The 24,134-nt window shown below is 54.9% G+C and overlaps 1 protein-coding gene across 2 annotated transcripts; it reads right to left on the bottom strand.

Moving 5' to 3' along the window:
- Positions 1-196: 196 nt before the first annotated feature.
- Positions 197-23,341, bottom strand: Sema3f (semaphorin 3F). 2 transcript variants are annotated; one of them, XM_051204847.1, is made up of 18 exons: positions 23,168-23,341; positions 10,996-11,156; positions 10,829-10,891; positions 10,609-10,728; positions 9,775-9,867; positions 8,154-8,247; positions 6,824-6,943; positions 6,513-6,652; positions 6,295-6,409; positions 6,074-6,143; positions 5,795-5,939; positions 4,145-4,367; positions 3,548-3,636; positions 3,375-3,416; positions 3,036-3,193; positions 2,779-2,846; positions 2,379-2,512; positions 197-1,515 (listed from the first exon to the last, which is right to left on the bottom strand). In XM_051204847.1, exons 1-18 carry the CDS (start codon positions 23,277-23,279, stop codon positions 1,108-1,110), a joined length of 2,355 nt encoding a protein of 784 aa, XP_051060804.1. In that variant the 5' UTR covers positions 23,280-23,341; the 3' UTR covers positions 197-1,107. The 2 variants fall into 2 exon arrangements, with proteins under 2 accessions (XP_051060804.1, XP_051060815.1); XM_051204858.1 differs by lacking the exon at positions 9,775-9,867 and having other exon boundaries at positions 23,168-23,320.
- Positions 23,342-24,134: the final 793 nt, after the last annotated feature.

Raw genomic sequence — 24,134 nt, 5'->3', positions numbered from 1 at the left:
GGGGGAGTTTGAGTCTTTTTAGTTTTTGAAACAGGGTCTCTGTGTAGCCCTGGTTGTCCTGGAACTTGCGCCGTAGACCAGGTTGGCTTCAAACTCACAGAGATCTGCCAGCCTCTGCCTCACAAGTGCTGAGATTAGAAGCGTGGGCCTAACCCATCTCCATTCCCACTCCAACCACCAAGCAGAGAAAGCAAAGTCTAGTCCCAGAGCCAGTGTTTATTAGCAAGATGGAACCCAAGAGTGGCTGTGGCCTGGGTAGCAGAGGGCTACAGGAGCCCCCCACCCATCTACCCAACTGCCCCCAGAGCTATTTACACCCATCACCTGAAGCAGTGGGCAGAAGGGAACTTTGGGGATGCCCTGCAGGCCTGGGGCCTCCACCGTGGCCCATCTACCCTCAGGGCTGGGGGCTCCTTTGAGCTCCACTGCATCCCTCCCCATGGGTCAAGGTGGCATAGGAAGAGCTAAGGAGGTAGAGTGGGGTGGGCCTGCCAGGCCAGGCCAGGGAGGGAGAAGAGGCCCTGCCCACCCAGGCAGACCTCTCTTCTGTCCCCAATAAATAGAGAATAAATACCTGGGAAAGGTTGGCCTTGACTGAGCACCCCTGACCCAAGCAGGGGCCTGAATCCTGTGATGGCCCCTCCCTCCCTCCTGAGTGGCCTGAGGCCCCAGCCCCAGACTCCACAGCAGTCCTGATGTCCATGTCTATGGCACAGCACAGCTGACGATACTCATCAGCAAAGGTATATGGTCCATGCCCCGGCAAACAGGGCTTGCTCCCTCCCTGTGTTCTGTAGATCTTGACAGCTGTCGAGCAAGGAGATTTCCGCGGAGTCTGGGGACTGTATAGTCTTGGCCTGGCCCTGGCAATTTCCTGGGCCAGGTTGGGCATGCTCAGTCATGTGCCGTTGCTGACCAACATGGGTCTAAGTCCTGGATAATGCTGCCACTGAGGCAGGCAATATACAACCCACCAATAAATACTGTCTTTGCAGGGGTAGGGTATGTATAGAATATAGATATTTTTTATATATATATATATATATCTTTTATATTAAAAGGGATGAGGGGCTAGGCTGGTCCTAGGTAGGCCTCCAGCAGCTGGCCTCATGTGTCCGGAGGGTGGTGGCGACGGTTCCGGGGCTTTTTCTGGTCCTGGGGTTCAGGAGGCCTAAGTGCTCCTGGAGCCTCCCTGGGGTTGGGGGGCACATGGCGCCAGTAACCCTGGCAGTACTGATGGATGAGGCCCACTTCCGGCTGGGCTAGGAGCTGCGCCAGCTCCTGGTAAGGAGGTGTGGGGAGGCCTGCACCAGGTGGAGGGATGCTCACAGCCAGTGGGGGAAAGAGAGCAGCATGAACGGCGTCCCGGCCCAGGACATGCAGCTGCACCCGAGTGACGATGTGCTTGAAGTTGTTCTCAGTGGCCGTGCAGGAGTAGAGGCCGCGGTCACCGAGCTGCAGGGCACGAAGCAGCAGCCCGTGCTCTGTACGCAGGAAGCGGTCCTCTGCACGAATCTGCAGGGGTAGGGGGTGGGGGCTCAGGGGCTGGGTCACCACTCCACGGCCCTAGCCAGCTTCCAGACGAGATCACCTTTGTGGCCATTCCAAGTAGAGACACCCACATGGTATTTCCACAAACCAAGAAAAAAAGCCCACGTACTGTTTGCACATGAGAGGAATCTGAATAAGGTACCCACTCATATTCCCACTTCAGGAGGGATGATGACCCTAGGGGAGGGTTCTGAACAATGAATGAGAGAATTTTGGAGCACAGACAGAATTTTCATTTAATGAGAATACCCAATTGTGGCACCCACATACCATTTCCATGTAAAAAGGGACACCGGTAGGGCTTTTCCAGAAAATACCCACAGAATTTTCATATACTGGAGCTCACCACATGATCTTCCATACAAGGAGGGTTACCCCAACAGAGTACAGATATGGAATGTTTTCTTTCGTTCTTTTGTTTTTTTTTTTTTTTTCAAGACAAGGTTTCTCTTTGTAGCCCTGGCTGTCCTGGAACTCGCTCTGTAGACCAGGCTGGCCTTGAACTCAGAGATCCACCTGCCTCTGACTCTTGAGTGCAGAGATTAAAGGCGTGCACCACCATGACCAGCTCAGATATGGAATTTTTATTAAATGAAGCCAACCTATGAATGTTTTCCATATACTGAAGCCTATCCCACAGAGTTTCTATGTAACTCATTTCACTCAAATGCTTTTGGTGTAAGGATGGGTGCGCAGAAGGGCTTTACAGAACGAGGGCTGCCCAGGCTGGCAGCTCTGCTATACTTCTCACATGGGCTAACCACTGGAAAAGGGAACTCCCATATCCATAGTGCAGCATTTGCCCCTTCTGGGACAAAGGAACTCACCTCACGGCGCCGGTCACTGGGATCTCGCTGGAACAGCCACTTAATGGTGGCTTGGGGTGAGCGAGGCTGGCACTCAAGGAAAGCCGCACTGCCAGCCACTCCATACTGCACAGACTCTATGGCATTCTTGTTTGCTGTGGATCAAGAGGGCCTTGAGTGGAAGCAGCACTCATTGCTCCTAGGCAGTCAGTCTGTGCAGTGGGAGAGGCAGGCATCAAGGGGCACCCACACAAAGACAGGGCCTCATCGCTGGGCATCTATCCACAGAGAGTGACACAGGACACCCCAATCCTAGACTTAAGGTTCCCACCACCCAGGGAGCCATCTGCAAGCCTGCACCGTGGGGGTGTCTGTGGGCATAGGCGAGAAGCACCTCAGGAGGTGCACCATGCTTACTCACCGTTGGAATTGAACCCACGGCACTGCCTGATGGGGTTCCCATGGCGGACATCTTGCCGGCGACTCCGCCTGGTTAAGGACAACTCCTGAAAAAGTGCTCTTGGGAGGCTTGCTCCCAGGTTCCCACACCCCAAGACTGTAACACAGGGCCCTCTGCCACAGGGCAGTTCACTCTGGACCCCCCACCCCCCCCCGGCATTATCTACCTCTGAGCTCCCAGAGCTGTGGATAAAATCCCAAGGTTCTGGCAGTCTATACCTCTTGGAGGATGCTGTGTAGCGGGAACAGGCCTGGCCATCCCAGGCACAGTAAGGATCACGGGCGAGGCAGCAGTCAGCACAGGCGGCTCCATAGGCCTGGCAGCGGTGCAGGCTCAGGTGTGTGACGCCCACAGCTGAGGCCACATACAGTTGTTGCTGGGCGCAGAAGCGGAGGAGTGTCGGTATTCTTGTCTCAGACAGCCCTATCAGCAGCCAGTAGGGCTGGACGCCTCTTCCTTGTTTCATGTTTCAGTTTCCCTGTCCTTATGCCAAGGGCATGACCCCAACGGGACACAGGCTCTAACCTCACTTCCAGCCCACACTGCCAAAAACTCACCCTCTTGGAAGAGATGGTCATAGTCTTAATGGCTGCTGGTTCCTGGAAGAAAACAAGAGGTCTGTTTGGAGCCCTGAGGGTTCTTCCCTGCCCTGGCTTAAGTCTAAGGTCAGAGGCTGGGGGCCAGAGAGGGTCAAGGTGGTGTGGACCGGACTGGGTGGTATTTCACCTACCTTGAAGACCTCCACCTCCTCCAGCATGAGCTCCTCCACCTCCTGGTCATCCTTGGGCAGCACAATGACCTTCTGCACTGTCCCGCGGTCTGGAACGGGCCGGGCAGGACCTCAGTGGGGCTGGGGATACTGGGGAAGGGGCAAAGCCTCAGCCCCTTCCCCACCAAAGCCCCATCTCCTCTAGGGCAGTGGAGTAGGGCTTCCATGCTGAGATTCCAGGGGTTCCCTTGGATGAAGGGGAGAGGAGGGGGGACTAGGACAGGACAAAGGGGGACACTGCCAGGGTCTGTGCCCGCACCCAGACTCTCATTTTGGACTCCACTGAGAACAAAAAGTGGGCAACTGAGTTGGGTGCTGTTGCAATTATGACAGGTGTACATGTGTGTATATGTGCCTGTGTGCACACGTGCATGGGCAAGCAGTTAGACCCATGTATCCTAAGTTCTTTTCAAGTCATACAAGGGCCCAAGGTGCCTGGTGTTCCTACTTTCCTGGCTATTCTGGCTAAGGAGAGAAGGCTCCCATAAATGAGTCTGAAGCAGCCCCTAGACCCAGGATCAGTTCCCCCCACCCAGTGGGCCCAGTGTGGGAGGGTACCTGTGCCCAGGAAAAGCACCTCATAGCGCCCATCAGCTGCATCCACCTGGTCCACAGCGACAGTGGTGAGGCGGTAGGGTGCACCTGTCCGGACCACCAGGGGTCGCCGCTGCAGCGGGTATACAGCCTGGTACATAAGTGGATGGCTGCGCATGAAGTTAATCACTTCGTCAGGATAATCCTTGGTAGACTTCATGGAGGGTGTGAAGGTTCCGCCAGGGCACTGCCGGCAGATAATCAGTGTCAGACCTAGGCAGTCCAGGTGGGGCACGTGGGCCCAGTAGTTCAGAAGTTTCCAAACTGTCCCAGCATCTATCTGTTTCTCTTTCCAAACCCTTTCCTAGTTTCTGCCTCCCTCCCAGACGTCATGCGTCATGACCATGTGCCAGCATCTGGCTGAACTGACCACTCCCTTCCCATGTCCTCATCCCCACCCAGTGTCTCCTTCCTCTATAGCTGTCCCTCTGGTCTCATGCTCTTTCCTGTGCAGCTGGGCTGCTGGCCTCAAGATCTTCACACACACCAGTCATGCTTTCCCGTCCCCAATGCTGTCCCTTCTGCTTTGGGCTCAGCCTGTCATCTTCCAACTCCAGCTTCATTCTGAAGGAAGGCTTCCAGACCCCTTCAGAGATCAGCGCCCCCATGCCAGTCCTGACCCAGTCACACCTGCCACTGCATTAGGTCAGATCATGTCTGAGTCTCCTGGGCAGGCTCACCCAGGTCACCCTGATAAAGTGACAGTTCCCAACGGTGCAGAGTAGGCATGGCGTGACCCTGCCTATTGCTCATCACCTTCCCTTGAGAGCCAGTCAAACTGACTTCAGCCTAAATCCAGCTTTGCCTCAAAGATTCTTCCCTCGAAACTTCACCTCCCAAAAAGTTTCCTCAAAGACCCTCCATGGGGCAGCCCACCACACCAGGCCCCTCATCTGCCTCAGAACCCTGGGAGGCCACATCACAGCCTGATGTGTTGTGTGAATAGTAGTTTTCTTTCTTTCTATTTTAATTTTTTTTTTTTTGAGATAGGGGAGGGTCTCTCTACATAGCCATAGCTGTCCTGGAACTCACTATGTAGACCAAACTGGCCTTGACCTCACAGGGATCTGCCTGCCTCTGTCACCCAGGAGCTGGGATTAAAAGTGTGCCACCATGCCTGGCTGTGAAGTAGTTTTCTAAGTGTGTTGTGTTTCACTGCCCTTGTTGGCTGTGGGCTTCATTAAAAACAAAGAGGAAGGTGGCTCAGAAGATAAGAGCACTGGCTGTTCTTCCAGAAGTCCAGGGTGAATTTCAGCACCCATATTGAGGCTCACACCATTTGTAATTCCAGAGGATCTGATGCCCTCTTCTGGCCTTTGTAAGAAGGTGCACAGACATAATGCAGGCCAAGCACTGATACACATACAAAAACAAAACAGAGGACATGCCTTCAATCCCAGCACTTGAGAAATAGAGTCAGGCAGATCTTTGTGAATTTTAGCCAAGCCTGATCCACATAGTGAACTCCAGACAGGATAGGGAAAAGAAAGCTGGGTGGTGGTGGCACACACCTTTAATTCCAGCACTCGGAAGGCAGAGGCAGCTGGATCTCTGAGTTCTGAATATGAGGCCAGCCTGATTACCAAAAAGAGGAGAAACACGTGGAGTACTTACTGTGCCAGGCCGGGGATAGGGCATCTTCCCTGAGAAGGGCATCCACTGGTAGTTGGGGCCCTCCTTGTGAGCAAAGGGCCCATTGAAGACCATGCGGATGTCCGCCATGGAGTAGACACACACGGCAGAGCCTCGGAACACCGAGCTGTGAGTAAGGGGATTACTGAACCCTGAACCCATGGCCCTCCCCAGCCCACATCCAACCCGAAGCTCACAACCAGGCCAGGGTCCTCCATAATCCCCCAATCCTGTCACTGCTTGCCCTGACTCCAGCCTTACCCTGAGGAGGTGAAGACAGCATAAATGACTGGGTTCCTGACATCCTGGGTCTGCTGGACAAACACATCCTCTGGAAAAGGGGAGAAGGTACTGGGGACGCTGTCTGAGGGAGGAATCCCACGACCCGCCCACTGCTGTCCACAGGAAGGGGCCCTGACCACTGATGCAGCCTGTCCCTCCTGCTACAGCTAAAGGAGCCTGCTTGCTTGCTGAGCACTCACGGAGTTCGTCGAAGTGGGTCTCAATGCCATCCTGGCCTGGCACAGAGCAGACAAGTCGTGCCTTCAGGAACGTGCTCCACTTGTTGACCAGGCAGCAATGGCCGCCATCATCATTCTGGGGGGAGGGGTGAGGCGGGGTCAGGTTAGATAGGCTCCTTCATCCCAAGACCTGCTGGAGCAGGTCTGGGGAGTAACAGCAGAGTACTTCAGACACTTACGAGGCAGATGCGCCCGATGCGGGCATACACAGCAGGGTTCTGTGGAGCCTCTGCAGAGCGCTCTCGGAAGAAGAAGTAGAGTTTGTCGTCATTGCGCTCCGCACTGTCTGGAATGAGCTCAGCATGTATGAAAGAAGGGTCTGTGGGTAGACAGGTGGGCGGGGGTCAGCAGCATGGAGCCTGGCTGTTTTTCTCCAACAGAATCCCCAGCCTGTTTTACAGGCTCAAAACTCTCCCTCAGGCATGCTTCTGTAGATTTCCTTGTACATCCCTGCCACACTTCCCACTTAGGTCTCGTGGGCGGAGCTCACCATTGAGCCACCGGGAGTTGTACTGGTCAGTGCGCATGGCCGTCTGTTTTCCAAGCGTGCGGAAGATGGCTGCATCAGTACCCATAAAATCGATGTACACTCCTGCGTAGAGCTCCTCGTCTGTAGGAGGATCAGGGGGTCAGTCAGGGGAAGCTCAGACTCAGGGATCCCTCTGCAGAGTCCTGGCCACCCAGGGCTGCCCAGGGCACAATCACATCTCTTGGTAAGTGTTTACAACCGGCTCTGGGAGAAGATCTATCTGTGGCAACTGCCAATTCCTGTGATGCTCCCATCCTAGCTTGGGAAGACATGCCAATGCCATCCTATAGGGTTCCCACCACACAATCAGCACAGGCCTATCGAGCCTCAAAATCGCAGATTACAATGTAGCAATCAATGTTGTGAAACGATCAGGAGTAATAAGCTTTGAGCATTTATTATATAACAAAATATTTTGTTGCCATTACTTCTGTTTTAATACAATTGATTTGGTTGTGAGCCTTTGTAATGTAATTTTCAATAATAGGTGTGTTTAACAACTGAATCACAAAATTCCTGAAAATTTAGCTGCTGAGCTGACTCCAGTGTATTATGTCTTCCCTTTGAGTCTCCAGGCTACACCCTGCCTTCCCCCAATTATATCCCTTGGTCTGGACTCAGTTTTTTCATTCACCACGGGGAAAACACCGACCCCAGGGGCCTTTCCCATGCTTGCAGGTAGCACAGCACCTGGCAGCTGCTCTGGGAGACAGCTTCGGGTTGGACAGTAAGGGCAGTCAAGAAGCAGGCAGAGCACAAGACCAGGGGCAAGCCCCACATCTGCAAGCAGCTGCAGTGGCTGCTCTGGAGTTTCCAGAGCCCCCAGCTCTCCCAGACACCTGCATGGTCCAGGAACATGGCCTCCCCAGCTGGTGGGGTGCTGTGTGGTGCTTCTGCGTGCGCATCCTACCATCTCTTTGACATATGAAGGAGCTATGGGGCCCCTCACATTGCTCTCAGTACAATCCAGTTTATCTCTCTCCTAGGGAACCCATGGCTCCAAGGGTTCTAGGCTTTGCAAAGACCCCACTTGAATCTCAGGGGAAGGCCTGGCCCCTTAGTGTCCCATCCAGAAGGCTGGGTGGAGGCTTATACAACTTAGGCTCTGTCTCTCTCTTACACCACAGTCTGTGCTGAACCCCACCCTCTCCAGGTATGTCCCCACTGGGGGCTAACAGGACATGGTCATGGTCTCTGACACTGTCAACTCTGGAGTGTTGGTAACCCCCTCATCATAGTGGCAAAGGCTATATACTGACACCACAGAACCGAGTGGAGTGAGGGCACTCACTGATAAGGGCTGAGGCTGTGTCCAGCTTGGGGTCGTATGGACATTTGCCCTTCCCTGACTCGAGTCTCTCAGGCTCCAGGTAGAAGATGTAATCCTGCAGGGTAGAGAGGGGCTCAGCACATCCAAGCCAGTCCCACAGACAAGACATAAATTTCATAAGGTTCCTATGGCAAGAATGAGCCCCAAGGGAGACCCTGATCCACCCCCTACACATACTCCCAGGGTCCTTCGGCTTGAATTCCAGCCAGCCAGGTCTCCTGGGGCAGGACCACGGTATTTCAAAGGGAACCAATTTCTGATCTTATGCCTCAGGCAAGCACTAAAAATCAAGTTTCAGAGGTCCAGGTCTTGAGGACCACAGGGTGGGCTAAATTCCCTTTATGGCAACTAGCTCAGGAAGAAGCCTGCTAAACCCCTTGGGCTACAGAGGCCTGATACTTTGACCTATAGCTGCCTATCCTGAGCCAAGGAGGGAGTATGGACCCGGGTAGGGCAGGGGTTATAGTTCAAGGGCCTGGGGTTGTGCTGTCCTAATGTCAGGTCCAACCAGGAAGCTCTAAGGTATGTCCTCCAGGCCTTTTGCTCTACCCATGGCCCTCAGGTTGTACCAAAAAATCATGGGTTTTCTCCCCATCCCCCCACCCTACCCCACCCCCCCACCCCCTGCAAGGGGGGAGCTGAAACCATGTGGAATTCACAAAGCTAACAGTCACTATCCCCATACTACCATTTCACCCCGAAAGGTGCTAGGAAGGCCTGTAAAGTCTCTGGGACCTGGGCGAGCTCACAGGTCTGGTGGGAAAGGCAGGGCAGAGGGAGGGAAAGGGAAGAGGAGAGACGCACAGAGGAAGTGGCAGTGGTGGCAGGGTGGTGATGGGAAGGTGCACACAGGTCTGCTTCCAGTTACACTCTGCACACGCAACTTCCTGTACACACAGGGGCTGCTCGCAGATCGGCAGACAACACACCAGCACACGTACGCTGCTCATCCGAAAGGCGCACACACGCAGAACCTAGATAGCCTTAGATTTCCAGCACTCCCCACCAGAAAGACAGACAGACGCACACGGTCATGCACAAACGTGTAATCTCACACATACTCACATGCTGTCATTCACCGGCAGCCTCTGCCCCCCGGCCCGCCCCTGCCCAGCCCCAGCTTGCCTTACCACCAGCCCAGACACACTACCTCACAGGAGAGCCCCATATGTCAATGTGCAGGCCTCCTGTATCTACTACATGACGCACGGGAGGCATAGACACACAGAAGTCACGTGCCAGGCCCACTGTGGATAGTAAGATGTGCCCAAGCATATGCTGGCATGGGCTCATGTGTGTCTCCACACAGACTCTCAGGACTGAGGCACGACTGTCCCCAGGACTCCTGTCTTCCCCACCTGGTGGCTTCAGGAGTTCTTGCCTGCAGGGGTCCCACTGAGGCTGACAAGAGTCCAGCTGGAACTGCTTTCAGAACCTGAGGGCACGGCAGGGAATGATGGGAATGGGGTGGGGGCATGAGGGAGAAGGGAGACACTGGGGGGCTGGCCTTGGGGCCGGGCCCAGGGTAAATTGAGCTCAGAGGTCATTCGGATTGGTAAAAGACTAGAAGGATGAGGCCCACCTGGCGTGGGGCTGTGGGCGTCGGGCGGTCTGCACCGTCTGTGGCCCTGCTGCCTCGGCCTCTGACCACCTGCATCTGGGTCCACGGCGGGGCCTGAGAAGATGAGGGATAAAGAAGTTAGAGCTGGGGGTGACCGGGGCTGGGGGAGCGGGCTTGGGCTGCCAGCCTCTCATACCACACAGGCCAGGAACACACATGAACACATGGGCCCCCAGAGAACATATATGCATGTGTACACTCACATACACACAGGCTTGGCACACGCCTGCACACGCATGTGCCCCTTATGTTCAGTCATCCTCAGACAAGCCCTATGAGGTTACATCAACTCACATACATGCCCACATGGAAATGGAAAAGGGCAGAAGCAGGCAGGATGGAGCAGAGCTGGGGAGTAGCAGCTTCTCCCAACCCCTGGACCGAGGGGAGGAAAGCAACTCTCCCCCAGGCCATGTGGTGGAAGCTGACCCAGGCTTCCAGCCTTCTGACACCAAAGATCCCACTCGGCCCTCTGACTTGGTGGCTGGGTGAAGATCCACAGACATAGGCAAGAGAATTGTTGCCCCGTGTGGGGCAAATGCTTACTATGCGCCAGGCACAGTGCTAGCTGGAGAGTACTAACTCACTGCCTCTTCCTCACACCGACCTGTTAGAAGGGAAGTGTGAGCCCCATTTCCAGGTAGGAAACTGAGGCTCAGAGAGCTGAACAACCTACTCACCAAGGGCTCAGGGCTTAGAAGCGGTAAGGATGGGTCTCGAGCCCGTCCTCCCATCAGGACCTTGGAATGAAGGCACCAGAGGGGACAGAGCCAGGGCCGGAAGGAGTGTACTCACCTGTGCACGACGGCCACGGTTCACATAGGTGCACATGGGGTTGTATGCACCAGTTCCGCACACATATAGATGTGTTCGGTTCCAGGGCTGGATGAGCCTGACGAAATTCCCACACTCTCCCTGTGGCCAGACAGAAAGCTGTGCAGGTGCCCAGGTACATGCCCACTTCTATCCCGTCTCTGAGGTCACGCTCTCACCCTCCGGACCCTCACACACTCACGTTGCCATCCTTGCCTGACAGTATGCACTCCTCAATGCGCTGTGGGGAGGCTGCCCAATGGATCTGCCAGAGATGGAGGTTAGAAGATGCAGCCCGCTGGCCAGGGGCCTGACCCTGGGCTCCGGGCCCTTCACCCTGCCTTGCCCCACTTCCCGGCCAGCCCTTACAATGAGGGGCTCTCGGTTGATGTCATGCAGGTCCAGGGACAGCACGTAGTCCTTGCTGCCCACATACATGCGGTCATGGTCCTCGTCCTTGAGCAGGATTCTGTAGTCTGTAGTGTTGAGCAGAAAGTTGAAGAAGTGGGCGGTCCCCGTGGCCTTGAGTTCTGTGGATGAAGGGCAGGACACCAGTTAGGGCCTCCAAGAGACATATTCCCTACGACAGAGAGGCATTAAGACCACACTTGTCCTAAACTTCCATTTCCTCTCCCAGGGCCCACTTAGCTCCCTCTCCAGTTGCTGGCAGCCACGAGGGAGAAGTGGGACATGTGGGCAAACCAGAGAAGGAGCCACACCCAAAGGGTTTACACTTGATTCATAGGCAGCCCAAGCTAATCCCAATGAAAGGGCTATGGGTGCAAGCCAGGGTGTGTGATGGCTTCAAAGAGCCTGCTCAGGTGGGGCCAACTCCCCACAGGGGCCTGAAAGGGTTAACGAGCAGGTGGACAGGCTACAGATGCTGGCAGGGAGCCTGGATAGCCTGCGCTCAGCTCACCCTAGCTGACCACCAAGCGGAGGACACAGCTAGTACACTGCAAGGTTCCCACCTGACCTGAACCACGATGCCCTCAAGCAGACACAATGCCCTGCAGAACCTAAGCCCAGCAGACCCCACGAGGCTGCTAGTGGTGAGGCTCTCAGCCTGCTGTGAATTAGCCAGGAGGGGACAAAGAGGCTCCCCCAGCAACGCTGTATACAGGGGCCCCGTGCCAGGGGCCGAGGGCAGGGTACGTTAGGCCTTCTCTTTTCCCTTCTGCTTGTTTGCAGGAGCCTGGGTTCTTACCCTCAGGACACTCAGGTAAAGCCTCTCCTGGAATGAATGACAGATAGCTCAGCCCACAACGGGCCAACACAGGATTCCAGGAAGCTTGCGACCCTGTCTTTGGGGGAGCTGAAAGGTCCACTTGGCAGGCCTGTCCCCTGTCCAACCCTAGCTATTTTTAGCTCAGGAGAGAGAAACTTATGATTGAGGGTTGTGAGTACTCAACAGCAAGGGGGGTCTTAGGTGGCAACATACAAAACATACATGCACACACCTGCAGCAGGTATGCAAATGTGTCCTGTGACAGATGAGGCACTCCTGGAGCATATATACCCAGTCCCTGACCCCACAGCTGGCACCCAACTTCACAGGTGAGGCAATCGAGGGGCGACTGAGGCCTGGGACATAGCCTGAAGGTGGCCGTCCCTGATTGGCCTGCGTCTGACTCTAACTGGTGTGTAGAGACCCTAGGATAAGCTAGAGCTTTGCCTGTGACCAGCAAGCTGGTCAGGGCACATAAGGGGGTGGGGTGGGTTAGGGTTATGGAGGCAGGAGACCTGACAGATGGCCTTGAGCTCATGTCTGGTTCAGGGTCTTACTGTTCAGAGCTGCAAAGAGAAGCCTTGCCCTCCTCAGACCTGATTATGTAGCAACAAGGGAATATAGGTGATGACCTTGGCCAGCTACTGGGACAGGGATGCAGGGACGCCGAAAGATCAAAGGGCCGGTCCCCGCCTGGCTGTGGCCTCACCCGCCTGTCCGGCGGCGCCTCTGAAGTCCTGGGCAGGGCAGCCTGGGCACCTGTCCTGCACCTGTTGCTGGGTCACTAGGAGTCTCCTGCCTGGCCACCCAGTCATAGTGACAACAGGAAAGTAAACACTCCCCCACCCCCAGGGCTGGGAAGTGGCCAGAGAGGAAGCGGGGTTGCCAGTGGAGCCCCCCCCCAAGGCTGGGACTGCCTGCCAGGGTTATTTATACCCTGGTGGGGGCATGGCCTTGGTTGTGCCCTTATTCGTCCTGTTATGCTGGGGGGCACTTCAGGGGCAATGGAAGAGGGGGAGAACACAAGATCAAGTGCAGACCTTCTAATGTAACACCTAGGTCAGGGGAGGAGACTCAGAGAGCTAGCTAGCCCCCAGGCACCCAAGCAGCCATAATCCTGAAGCTTACACAGCTCTCTTTACTGTTGGCCTCATAATCTAGACCCTGCCCTAAGCTGTGCCATGACTGCCAAGATCCAAGTCCAAACCAGCAATCTGCTCCCAGAGCCCCACCTCCCGTGAGAAAGACAGGAGAGACATCATTCACTGGGCAATGAGGAAAGAAAGTTCTACAAAGGAGATAGAAGGCTCTCTTTGATCCAACATATGCCGCCTCTGTATCTCCTCCAGTCTGTCCCTCGGTAGCAGGTGCCTCTCAGTCAGGCACCTACTCTCCTCAGAGCTTTGTGCTTACATCCAGTTTTTAGGTTATGAGGAAGGGCAGTGGCAGGCATTGATGTCTGGATGTTGGGAAGACTGTACAAACCAGTCCTGGTGATAGAGACTACCTGCCCGGAGATGGAGAGCCGGAAGGAGGTGACTCGCCCTCCATCATCAAGACACACGATTCAAGCAAGACCCTAGGGACTCCTCTCGATGGCCTCAGGACATGGCGTCAATGGCTCTGGTATTATAGGACACTCTGGTGTCACAGGACATGAAGCTTTAGTCACTGTGGAAATGGGGAGGAGGGGAGCCCCCAGGAGACAATGCAGGCTAGGGAAGAGGAGGGACGGAAGGTCAGGTATCCATTTCCACTATGGGTCTTATTGACCCCTCTGAGCTTCATTTTCCAGTCTAGAACGTGGGCCTCCTAACTCTGACATTCAAGGTGGCCCAGATGGTGCCTGAGAGCTGTTACACATCCTTGAAGGGCACCTGGTCTCGAGTGGGACCAGGGAATGGGCTGGGGTTCTCAGATCTTTTCCTGAGGAAGCAGGCTTCCTTCCAGATGTCACCATCACCTGAAGGACGTCCAGCTCCCACTCACATCCCTGCTACTCCATTTCCTAGTGCTGGGAGACAGCAAAGAAGGCCACAGGGATGGAAGAGGCTTCCTGTTGACTCAGCCCCATCCACAGAAGCACAGCTAAATCTCAATTCATCAGGGACAGCACACATAAGGGAAAGGCAGAGATGGGTATTCTCCAGGGTCTAGAGAGAATCGTGTGTAGGGGTCTATCTAGCCTTGCTAACTCACAGGTGGAGTGCTAAGGCCACTCATGCTAGATGTCACAAGAAAATGGGAAGAAGCAGCTCCGTGACTGTCCCACAGCCCGAGCTGCAGACAGGAAGACAGTGGTACCCAAGATTATGAAGTAGAATTAGCTTCCTGACCTACCCTAACCAGTGTACCACAGGGCAAAGGATCTCCTGCCACAGAGCCTGAGGGAAGGGAAGCTCATGCAGGTATCCTTAGCTGACACCTGAAGTATTAACAGATCCTACTGGGTCGAGTACTCTTAAGGGACTTGGACCCAAAGGTTCCAGGGGCCTGAGGGCACCAGCACACGCGATGCCGATGCAGACCCGGTCTGGTCGTGTCTTCAGACCACTTTTGACCCCTGATCAGTACCTGATAGCAGGGCTCAAGCCTGAATAAGTTTTGAGTATGTCAGGGGAGGGTGGTGGCCTGGGTGTTGTTTCCTGGGAAGAGCCCCACCCCACCCCCCTGCTCTCACCCAAGCGGGGCACAGGTTGGGCGGGGTGGCATCCGGGAAGGATTTTCCCGTCATGGGAAGGAAGAATCTTTTCTGGCATCAGACACCTCATTTCCGCAACTGTTCCTGGCTTCCAGATCTCTCCCTGTGGCTGTTAAGACACTGTCCTGGCCCAGAAAGGCCTGGCCAAGGGCCAGGGCCAGGAACAGTCTCAGTACCTTCGGGCTTGATCCTGGGGTCTCTGCTTCCTCATCCTGGGAAGCCATGGTTGATGACTTTACTTTAAAGACGCCAGTAGGCGTGTCCACAGCCCTCACCAGAGACCCCCGAGTGGGCGGGCCCCACACCCTGCTGTGTGTCTCTAGGACACCAGACATGCTACCAGGGAGGCAGGGGCTGCTGCAAACAGAAGAGTCTTGGAGCAGAGGTGGGTGCCCGCCCCCTTGGTTACAGGGCCACAAAGCAAGTAGGCTCTGACTGACAGCATGACCTCCCCCAAAAGGGCTGGGGATGAGTGACTGACAGACAGGTCCCTGTAGCCCAGCTCTGACCTCTGACCTCCTGTGGGCTAGTGGCAACCCTAATCCCTGAGTTGAAGAGAAATGGGAATGGGTGTGAAGGGGCTGCCAGCCTAGATCTTTGTTAGTGCCCATCCACCAGGAAGACAGGTCTGGTGACCCGAGGAGGGAAACTGAGGTAGACAGGCAGATAGATATTGTGTGTGTGTGCGCGCGTGTGTGTGTGCGTGTGTGTGTGTGTGTGTGTGTGTGTGTGTGTGTGTGTGTGTGTATTATATAAAGCAGTGACAGTAACATAAATGGCAGAGCCCAGGAAATCCCCACTCAACATTCCCATGGGCTCTAGGGAAGGGTCACCCTTAGCATCCATCTTTCACTCCTCCAAAGCTATGAGGGGCCCCAGAGGAAGGCCCAGGGGCTGGCCTGGCCCCCTGGCTCCCAGCCTAATCCTCTTTTAATGAGCGGCCAGCAGGAAGGCCTCAGCCCCTGGCCACAGCTCTTCAACCCTGGGAGCCCCAGCCAGGCTGAGGTGGGGGCAGGGTATCCCAGAAGCCTTAGTATGTTCCAGCCCCTGGCTCAGCATAGTTACCCACTCATACCCAAAGCCAAGACTTCAGCCACCAACCATGTCAACCCTGGGCCCATCAACATCAGCAGAACCTGCCGTTGTTGCCATGGGCCCTCCCTTGGGCACTAATATATAATAATATGTAATATATACAGCCAAACTCAAGTTTCGCTTGGGGCTGGGCAAGGAAGCTGTCACTGCTGATCCCCATTTACCCTAAGAAACCCCAGAAGTCATAATGACGGTTTGGCCCTGGTGATAAGCTGTGCCTCCTTGGGGAGTAGACCAACCCAAACCACTTCTGTCCCACCCCCTTCCTGACCAGGTATTGTTAGGAGCCAGAAGCCTTCCCAGGATTCCCAGGCACCACCACCCCCACCAGGCAGGTGAGCCAGGTCGGTGCCAACAAAACCAATTACAGCCACTCTCACCCAATTAGCAACTAATTATGGCCTCATAGTCCGTTCAACATAATTAACATGTAAATGACTCTGTGTGTTTATATTCAATAACCACTCTGATTGAATTTAATTTAAATGTCTGAACTGGGAACCCCGTTACCGTATTTCACCTACAGTTGCCACTTCCAGGAAACCTACTCGGGGGAGAGGGGAGAAGGTGAGCACTCCTGTTTCCGGTCCCTAAATCCTTTACTTCTATCCCAGAGGAACGGAAAGGTAGAAAGGTAGAAAGGGCCCCTGGCGGGCCCTCCAGATGGGAAATCCTCTAGAGCTAGCGGCCCGCTTCTTAAGGATTACTGTAAACATCCCAGCTGTTCAGTAAACACCAAGCTCGGTAAGAGCCACCCAGATGGACTAAAGCTTCCCAACTCTTCCCATTTCAGGGGCTGGGGCTGGGGCTGGGGCTGGGGCTGGGGCTGCTGCGGCTGGGGCTGGGGCTGGGGCTGCTGCGGCTGGGGCTGGGGCTGCTGCTGCGGCTGGGGCTGCGGCTGCGGCTGCGGCTGCGGCTGGGGCCAGCAGGCCCAGGCGTGGATTCCCACGGCCGTTCTGCCCCACTGCCCACCTGCTCCGCCTAGGAGAGGGCGGACAAGGGACTAGGAGGCAGCTCATCCTGAGCCAGGAAGAGCCAAAGGGAAAGAGCAGCAGGGTCACAACACGGCACTCAAGCACACACAATCCCAGAACCAGAGGGCCCACACCTTGGACTAGGGCTATTCAGCCACTTCTGACCCTCTGTCCCAGCAGAGGAGGGCTCTCCAGACCAGATGCCTTCCCTCGCCTCTGCCCAGGATATCTGCCGGTTTTAGGTAGGTCTGGGCTGTTGGACCAAAGGATAGGAGGTCCTCCAAGTACCTTACCACACACAGCTGCCATATGAAAACACACCTGGGCATTTCCCAGATAGGCAGAAACCAGGGCCCTGGTGCCTTAAGGATCCAGCACAGTTCAGAGGCTCTGTGCACGCACGGAGTAGGGAAACATGACTAGTGCAGGGGAACTGAGGCCAGGCGATCACAGCTTCCAAGAATGTGCCTCAAGAAATGCAAAAGGAAGGAGCCACACAAAGGGGCCAGTCTGAGGGAACTCTGATCCATTTCTCAGGCAGAAAGAGTGAGCCATCTTCGGAGGTCTCCGGTTCCAAAGACCCAGGGACTCACCCCTCCTCCCACATTCCAGACCTGGCCCGGAAACCCCTCACTCCTTCCTCCTCCACCACCCCCATGACTGCAAAAGACAACAAACTCTCCATGGCTCATTTACTGCTATAAATCACACAGACAGACAGGCCAGGATGGGACAACAGGCTTGTGGGTGTCAAGACCCTCCCCCTGCCCTAGGCCTAGTCATCATCTCTGCTGTCCTCCTCAGACTTGCACAGTCCTTGCAGCCCTTCCCACCACCCTTACAGGCTACCCCAGACAGCCTTAGTCCTGACCCCTTCACATTCTTATGGGAAAACTGGGACCGAGATGCTCAGAGTCAGTCTCGGAAGTTGCAGTGGTGCTGGGTCAGGAAAGGGTTAAAATCTTAGCAGCTCTGTTGCATTTCCCCCCCCCAAGTGCCACCCACCTAGTCTCTGATGTTGCAGAAGCCCATGAGTCCCCCAAATTCTAACTGCTACTCTGCCTGTTGTGTATGAGTCCTAGGACTCCGCCCACAGAGGGAAATGAGGGTACCAGCTCCAAGTCCCAGGTGGGAAGAGAGAAGGCTCTTGGCCAGCTATGGAGACTTCAGAGAAAAGATCGGGGCAGAGGAAGAAGTCGAGACAAAGTAGCATTAAGGAGAAGGGGAAGGTGGGGTGGGGGTAAAGAAGGAAGATGCTAGAGCTAAGGTCTCCAGACTCCCAAGGTTCCTGGTCCTAATGTCTCCAGACTCCCAGGGTTCCAGGTCCTAAGGTCTCCAGACTCCCAGGATTCCTGTCCCTGCTTCGTGTCTGCCCCTGCTGTGTAGAGCCAGCCCTAGGCATGGTGTTTGCAAGCAAAGCAGTGAGCATCCCAATGGGCCTCACCTCACTGAGCCCCCTGGCTCCCCTGGATCCCAGACCAGTAGCCACTGCCCAGGCCCTGTTCTTTGCTATGTCAGGACCATAGGTCAGGGTCTGGAGCCCAGAACGCCCCTCTCCCTGGGACTTGAACAGCCTGGGAGGGAGCTGCAGGCCTGCCAAGCTCAGACAGCCACGTGAGCAAGGCTTTGGATTCAGGCTCTATGTAGCCTTCTGGCATCCAAGTCTCTGGCAAAGGCCCTCTTGCTATTTCTAAGAAAAATGCAGCAGGAATCCTCTCTGCTTCTCCACTAACTCCCTTGAGGCAGGGCTCAGATTCCCAGGATAGCTCTGGGCCAGGCCACCTTATGTTGCAAAAGTCGGAACAACATCCACAGAAGGGTCACTGCAGATGCCCATGTCCTCAAGCCAGGTTCTGGGAGCCAATTTCAGGGGGAGGCTGGCGCTTTAGGATACCTGCTTCCCACCAATGTTTCTCTACCATTGAAATTTTCCCACCACCTATATTTAGGACTCTGCCACAAGGAAACACAGCTGAAAGCCACAGGGTGCTGGGTGGCTTGAACCCTGCCTCTGCTCCTCTTGTTTCCTTGCCAGTTTGCTAGGCTGCCTCATCCATGACACCTGCCTGCCTTCTACCAGCTCATGCTGGGAATTCTCTCCCTCTTGACCTATCTCCCAGAGCAGGTCCTTTCCAAGCACCATCTCCCTGAGCAAAGGTCAGAATCCTGGAAGGGTGAGGAGACCTTGGGACACCCCTGTCAACCCTCCCCCATCAGCTGTCACTAAGTCACTAAGATTTTCTTCTTTGCTGGAGACAGTGACAGAATCCATATAACTAATCCTCCCAACACCACAATGAAGTCAGAACTATTCCTGGCCCCATTTTCCAGAAGGCAGTGGGAACAGAGGCAAGCTCACTGTTCAAGGTCTATTGATAATCATGATGTAAGCAAGGCAACTCTCAGGATGCTCCTTCCAGGATAGGCCCAGCAGTACAGGCCAATAATCCCAGACACCCCAGAGGCTGAGACAGGGGGATCTCGAATTCAAGGCCTGCCAGGCGTACGTATGTACAGTTGCTGTTTTCAGGGGATTATCACCATTCCCACATTACAAAGGGGGAAACCAGGATAGGACAAGGGTTTGAGGATATGTGTATTAAACCCTCTAACTGAAGGAGGTACTGGGGGTCCCTAGTAGTCACGGGCCAGGAAGTCAGGGCTGTAATGCTACCTTCTGAGCTATCACTTCTGGAGAAGCAGAAGGTGCACACACACACACACACACAGGTGTGTAGGCAGCCAAGAACCTTCTTTGGGGTTTGCTGTCTCCCAAGCCACAGGGTAAAAGATGCCTTTAGGGGCCTCGGGTGAGATTTGTACCGTGGCAGTTTCTCTTTAAATTCTTTACGATTACGAAGCCACGAGGGCTGCCAGGGAACATGATTTACTCCTCGAGCATGCACCAGCTCCCCATTCAGTGCCAAGGGAAACCGGAGCCAGCAGGGCGGGGTGGGCGACATGCCAGCGCCTGAGACGAGGCCTGGGCTTCAGAAAGCCCAGCCAGTGCACCCCATCCAAAGCTTGGGGTGAGTCTGGGTTAAAGGCCAAGACTCCTGACCTGAGTGCCTCAAGTTGCACCTCCTGCGATGGATCACAGGGAGCCAGCCTCCATTTCCTCCTGGAATGCCTACCGCTCCCTAGTTTAAGAGCTCCAAAGCCACCTGACCCCTACCTAGCTTCCTGATGCCACCACTGGCCTCAGCTCCTCTTCCTCCTTCTTACTTCTCAGCAATTAGAAGTTACTCATAGTGTTTGGGGACTCAGGGAATGGAAGAGTCCAGAGCGATACTCGGGCTCTCCAGCCTCACCCTTACCCCTCAGTTAAGCCTGGGCCAAGGCTCTGTCAAGGCTTGCTTCAAGCCTTTACACCTCAACCCATATCCACCCCCCCAAGGGTGAAGTAAATGACTTGTGAATACTCTTTCCCTCCATCTCCACTGAGACACAGCAACCTGGTCCACTCAGGCTACAAGCAAAGGATGTGAGTAGGCACTGACAGGTAGAAGGTAGACAGGTAGAAGGCTCCTCAGTGAGGAGCCAGGTGCACCTGGGGCACAGCCAACCCTGCCTCACCTCAGCAAAGGCTGTTGTCCACTTTCATTTCCATTATTGGCCTCTTTCCTGATCTCCCATCACACAGGAACCATTTGCTCCCTATTCCTACACCTCAGTTTCCCTGGTAGCCCAGCTGCCTCATGTCATCTCTCCCACCAGACATTTCTCAGCCCCAAGTCCTGGCCAAAGCCAGCCCAGACAGCAGTGGCATGTTGGGGGGGGGGTGGCTTCCTGGGGAAAAGTAAACATTCCCCACACAGAACAAAGGATCTGGCAGGGCCTGGCACCTCCCTGCTGCTGTTAGGGAGGCGTGTCCAGGACTTAGGGTGGCCCAGGGTAGGGGAAGGAAAAGCTTTTCCACCCAAACTTGGCTTGCCATTATGGGCAAAGGGGACTCTATGCCCCATCAGGGGAAGGGGGAAGGGCTTACTATCTAGGACCCCAGCAGGCATCCAGAAGCAGGAAGAAAAGACAGGTCTGGTGCCCCTAGAAGGTGGTCCTTTTTGGCTCTGTGTTTGTGTCTGGCATCCTCTTTGCTGCTAATGGCAGCCCAGGAGATTGACCACAGACACCTCTCAGGCTGAATGAACTCAATGCCCGTTTGCCCTCCTGGCTCCAAACGTGGGGTGCCTGGGCGGATGGGTGGGCTGCAAGCTGGAAGTTGGTCCAATTCCTGCCTTTGTTCTTTTATCTTCTCTGGGCAGCGTGGCCCCTCACACCAGCACCTCTGCCTAGAAGAGTCTAGCTGAGACCAGTAGACTTCTGGTGTGGCGAGTTCTGCTCTCACACCCAAAGCACGTTAAGGCAGGCATTTTCTCCCCAACTTGGCTTCCAGCTGCTGTGTCCCTCCAAACAGGAAGGAAAAACTGACTAACAGAGCCCATGTTACCAACGGTGCTTCCGAGAGCAACCATCTATGAATCCCTTCTGTGCGCGTGGAAGGGAAGACTCCTCCACTTCCTTCCAGCCCTAAGCTAGCTGTGAGACGCCAGGAGGCAGTCTCCACTCTCCTCACTGAGAGCCTCTAGCAGGGGGGCAGTCCCACAGGGGCAGGTCCCTCAGCATGTAGTCTCCTTCTCCTTATGTGCATTTCATGCCATTTCCTGCAGAGTTCCCAAGACTCAACAGAGCAGAGCGCACAGTAGGTGCTCAAGTACCTGCTAAACTGAGTTCACAGCCAAGCACAATCCTGGGACTGAGGTCAGGTGAGAAAAAGGAGGTTGGAGAGGTCAGGCTTTCTGGCTGATGAACCTGCCTGGGCAAAGGTATAAAGTCCCAAGATGGGGTGGCCCAAAGCATCCTCCAGCCCTACCCCAAGCCAGCACAGGCACAGCAAACACCACCGTAGGCTGGCTGCCAGGAAGCTGGGCATTTAGTCACTGTGGGTGTCGGCTTTAGAGCTAATTGAGAGGGAATCGACCCAACTCGATGTGGGCGCCAGCAAGCCCAGGACACCAGGGTTCTATTTCTGGCCTTGTCTCTGCCTCCTGCCTGACCTTGGCCCTGCCCTTGCCTGAGCCTCAGTTTCTCTCTCTGGAAAACAGGAACAAAGCCTTCTGCCCTACAGGTTTGACAAAATTTAAAAAGAGCACACAGGAGGCCATCTTATCTACATCTTCTTGCTTCCTGGCATGAATGTTAATAAAAATAATACCCAAATCGGTAGACACGGGTCCTGAGGTGCTGTGTTCAAGCCCCTCCCTTCTCTTGTTGAGGGAGGAGATACTCCAATGGCCCTAGGCAGGGGGGTGAGGGGGAACTGGCCCCTTCAAGATTTATTAATCCGCTTTGAGGAATTCCACCAGGGAAGGGTGGAAGTATCGCTGGCTGAATAAATATCTCACCTTCCCAAGCCTGGGAAAGGAGGCGAGGCCCTTTAGGAATCAGAACCGATTAACTCTTGTCTGCCCATCAGAACTGGGAAAGTTAACCAGCCCATCAGCCCATCCCTACTCCCCTATCCCTCCTCCAGGTGTGGGTGGGATGCAGCCAAGCAGGGGCCCTGCCAGGGGGCCATGGTGATGAGCTGGGGCTGGGTTTGAGCCAAGTCTAAGGAAGGAAAGGTCAGCTCAGCCTTTCACCCAATATGGCTGCTGGGAAATCTGGCCAGCCTGGGTTGAACTGGCCCCACCCAGGGCAGGAGCCTGGCCAGCACTGCTTCTAGTCAGAGGATGGCCAAGACAGTATTCAGTAGTAACTCTAGATCCCCCAACCCCAGTACAGCCTGTTCTTCACCCCAGACCTACGGTACACTCTACACAGGCCGTGCGTGTACACACACACACACACACACACACACACACACACACACACACAAGCACGCACGTGCACACACACCTGTCCCTTGAGGAAGTGTCTAGCAAACAAGTCACATGTGTTGGATTGTCATGTGTGTTCATCTGCCAGGGGGGCTGGGGCAAAGGTGATGGAAATAGGACACATTGCAGGCCCAGGCCTTCACTGAAATCTTCTAGTGACTTCCCCAAGTACCCCTAGGTACCTGGGGTGCTAATGCCTTTCACAATAGTAGATGCCCTCCCTAAGCTCACCAAGTGCTCTATTACACCCCCCCCCCAGTCCTCCCCACACAACACAGCCAACAGTGCCCTTCCCGCAGGGACCCTGGAACACTTGCCCAGGTACCCACGCACCCAGCCGAACTGTTCTTGCCCCTCCAGCTGGCTGAGGCTGAGGCTGAGGCTGAGGCTGAGGCTGCAGGTTACCTCACTGTCTGACCCTCAGCCTTAGGAGCTGCCTGGGGCACAGGCTTGACATCGGCATCTCTCCAATTATCAGCCAGAATTCAAAGAATCCAGTAAAGTCTTGGTCCTCTGGGTTCCAGCCTTTCCCAACAAGTCCTGCTTTCTCTCTCCATCTTAGCCCAAGTGGCTGTACAGCTGGTCCTGTGTCCTGACCTCTACACTTTCCTCTGTAGTGAAAGCCAGCGCTAGAGGAAAGGAGGTGTAGGGAGAAGAACTCTCTTACCTTTGAATGACAGCCGGACGCGAGGTGTGGCTGGAAGCTGGTCCTGGGTGGGGGCAGCTGGCCAGGCCCCGGTCAGCAGGGAAGCCCACAGGATAAGACCAGTGCCGAGCATCGTGGGAGGGGCCTAGGGCCCAGGATGTGGGCTCTGCAGGCAGGCTCCGGGTCTCTGGACACCTGGGAAGAGAGCAAGATTAGGATGAGCCCTAGTGTTTCTGAGACAGAGAACTTATAACAGTCCTCCCAAGTGCCGGACTTGAAGAGAGCAGCACCCTGCCTGCCTTCCCTTGTTCAACCTCTGACCAAATTACCTCATTTCCCCTCCCTCGACAAAGAGCGAGGATCTCCGCACTCACAACCCTCAGCTCAGGACAAATCCTACTTCCTTCTGCTTCCCTCTGTCTGGGGACATGTCACTGTCCCCAGCGTGGAGTCCAGGCTCTAGTGGGTTAGCTGAGAGCAGAGCGATGGGAGTGACCGGCCCAACCCTAGCCCTTTAAATGTCTGTCCCCTCAGTGCCATGGAGCCCTGTGTGACCCACAGCAGCTCCCAGCACCGTGTCCCCTCTCCTCCACCTCAGGTCTGCTTGAGCCAGTGCTCACCTCCCAGGGCAGGAAAATCTGGACCTAATAATAGTGGAGGGGAATCATGGAAGATTAATGGAGAGCAAGAATGAGACACACTGAAGGCGCAAAGCAGAGGAGATGACACCAGTCAAAAAAGAAAACTAACAGAACCCACATTTACTAAAAAGCAGGAAGCACCCAGGTTAGACAGGCAGAAGGACTTCCTCCATGAAAAAGTACCAGCTCAGGGATCAGAAAGGGTGCTAGAATGGCTGGTGGACCTGTGACAAGCTGTGCACCAGATACACTGCTTCCTTCAAAGTCACCCACATCCCTGGCAGGTCCAAATTTTAATACTATGTTGTTCAAATATTGTCTCCCCAGGCAGGCTGGCTGTTGGGTAA

This window comes from Phodopus roborovskii, unplaced genomic scaffold (assembly GCF_943737965.1).
Source record: "Phodopus roborovskii unplaced genomic scaffold, PHOROB, whole genome shotgun sequence".
Lineage (NCBI taxonomy): Eukaryota > Metazoa > Chordata > Mammalia > Rodentia > Cricetidae > Phodopus > Phodopus roborovskii.
This window is presented reverse-complemented; position numbering and strand designations above follow the sequence as displayed.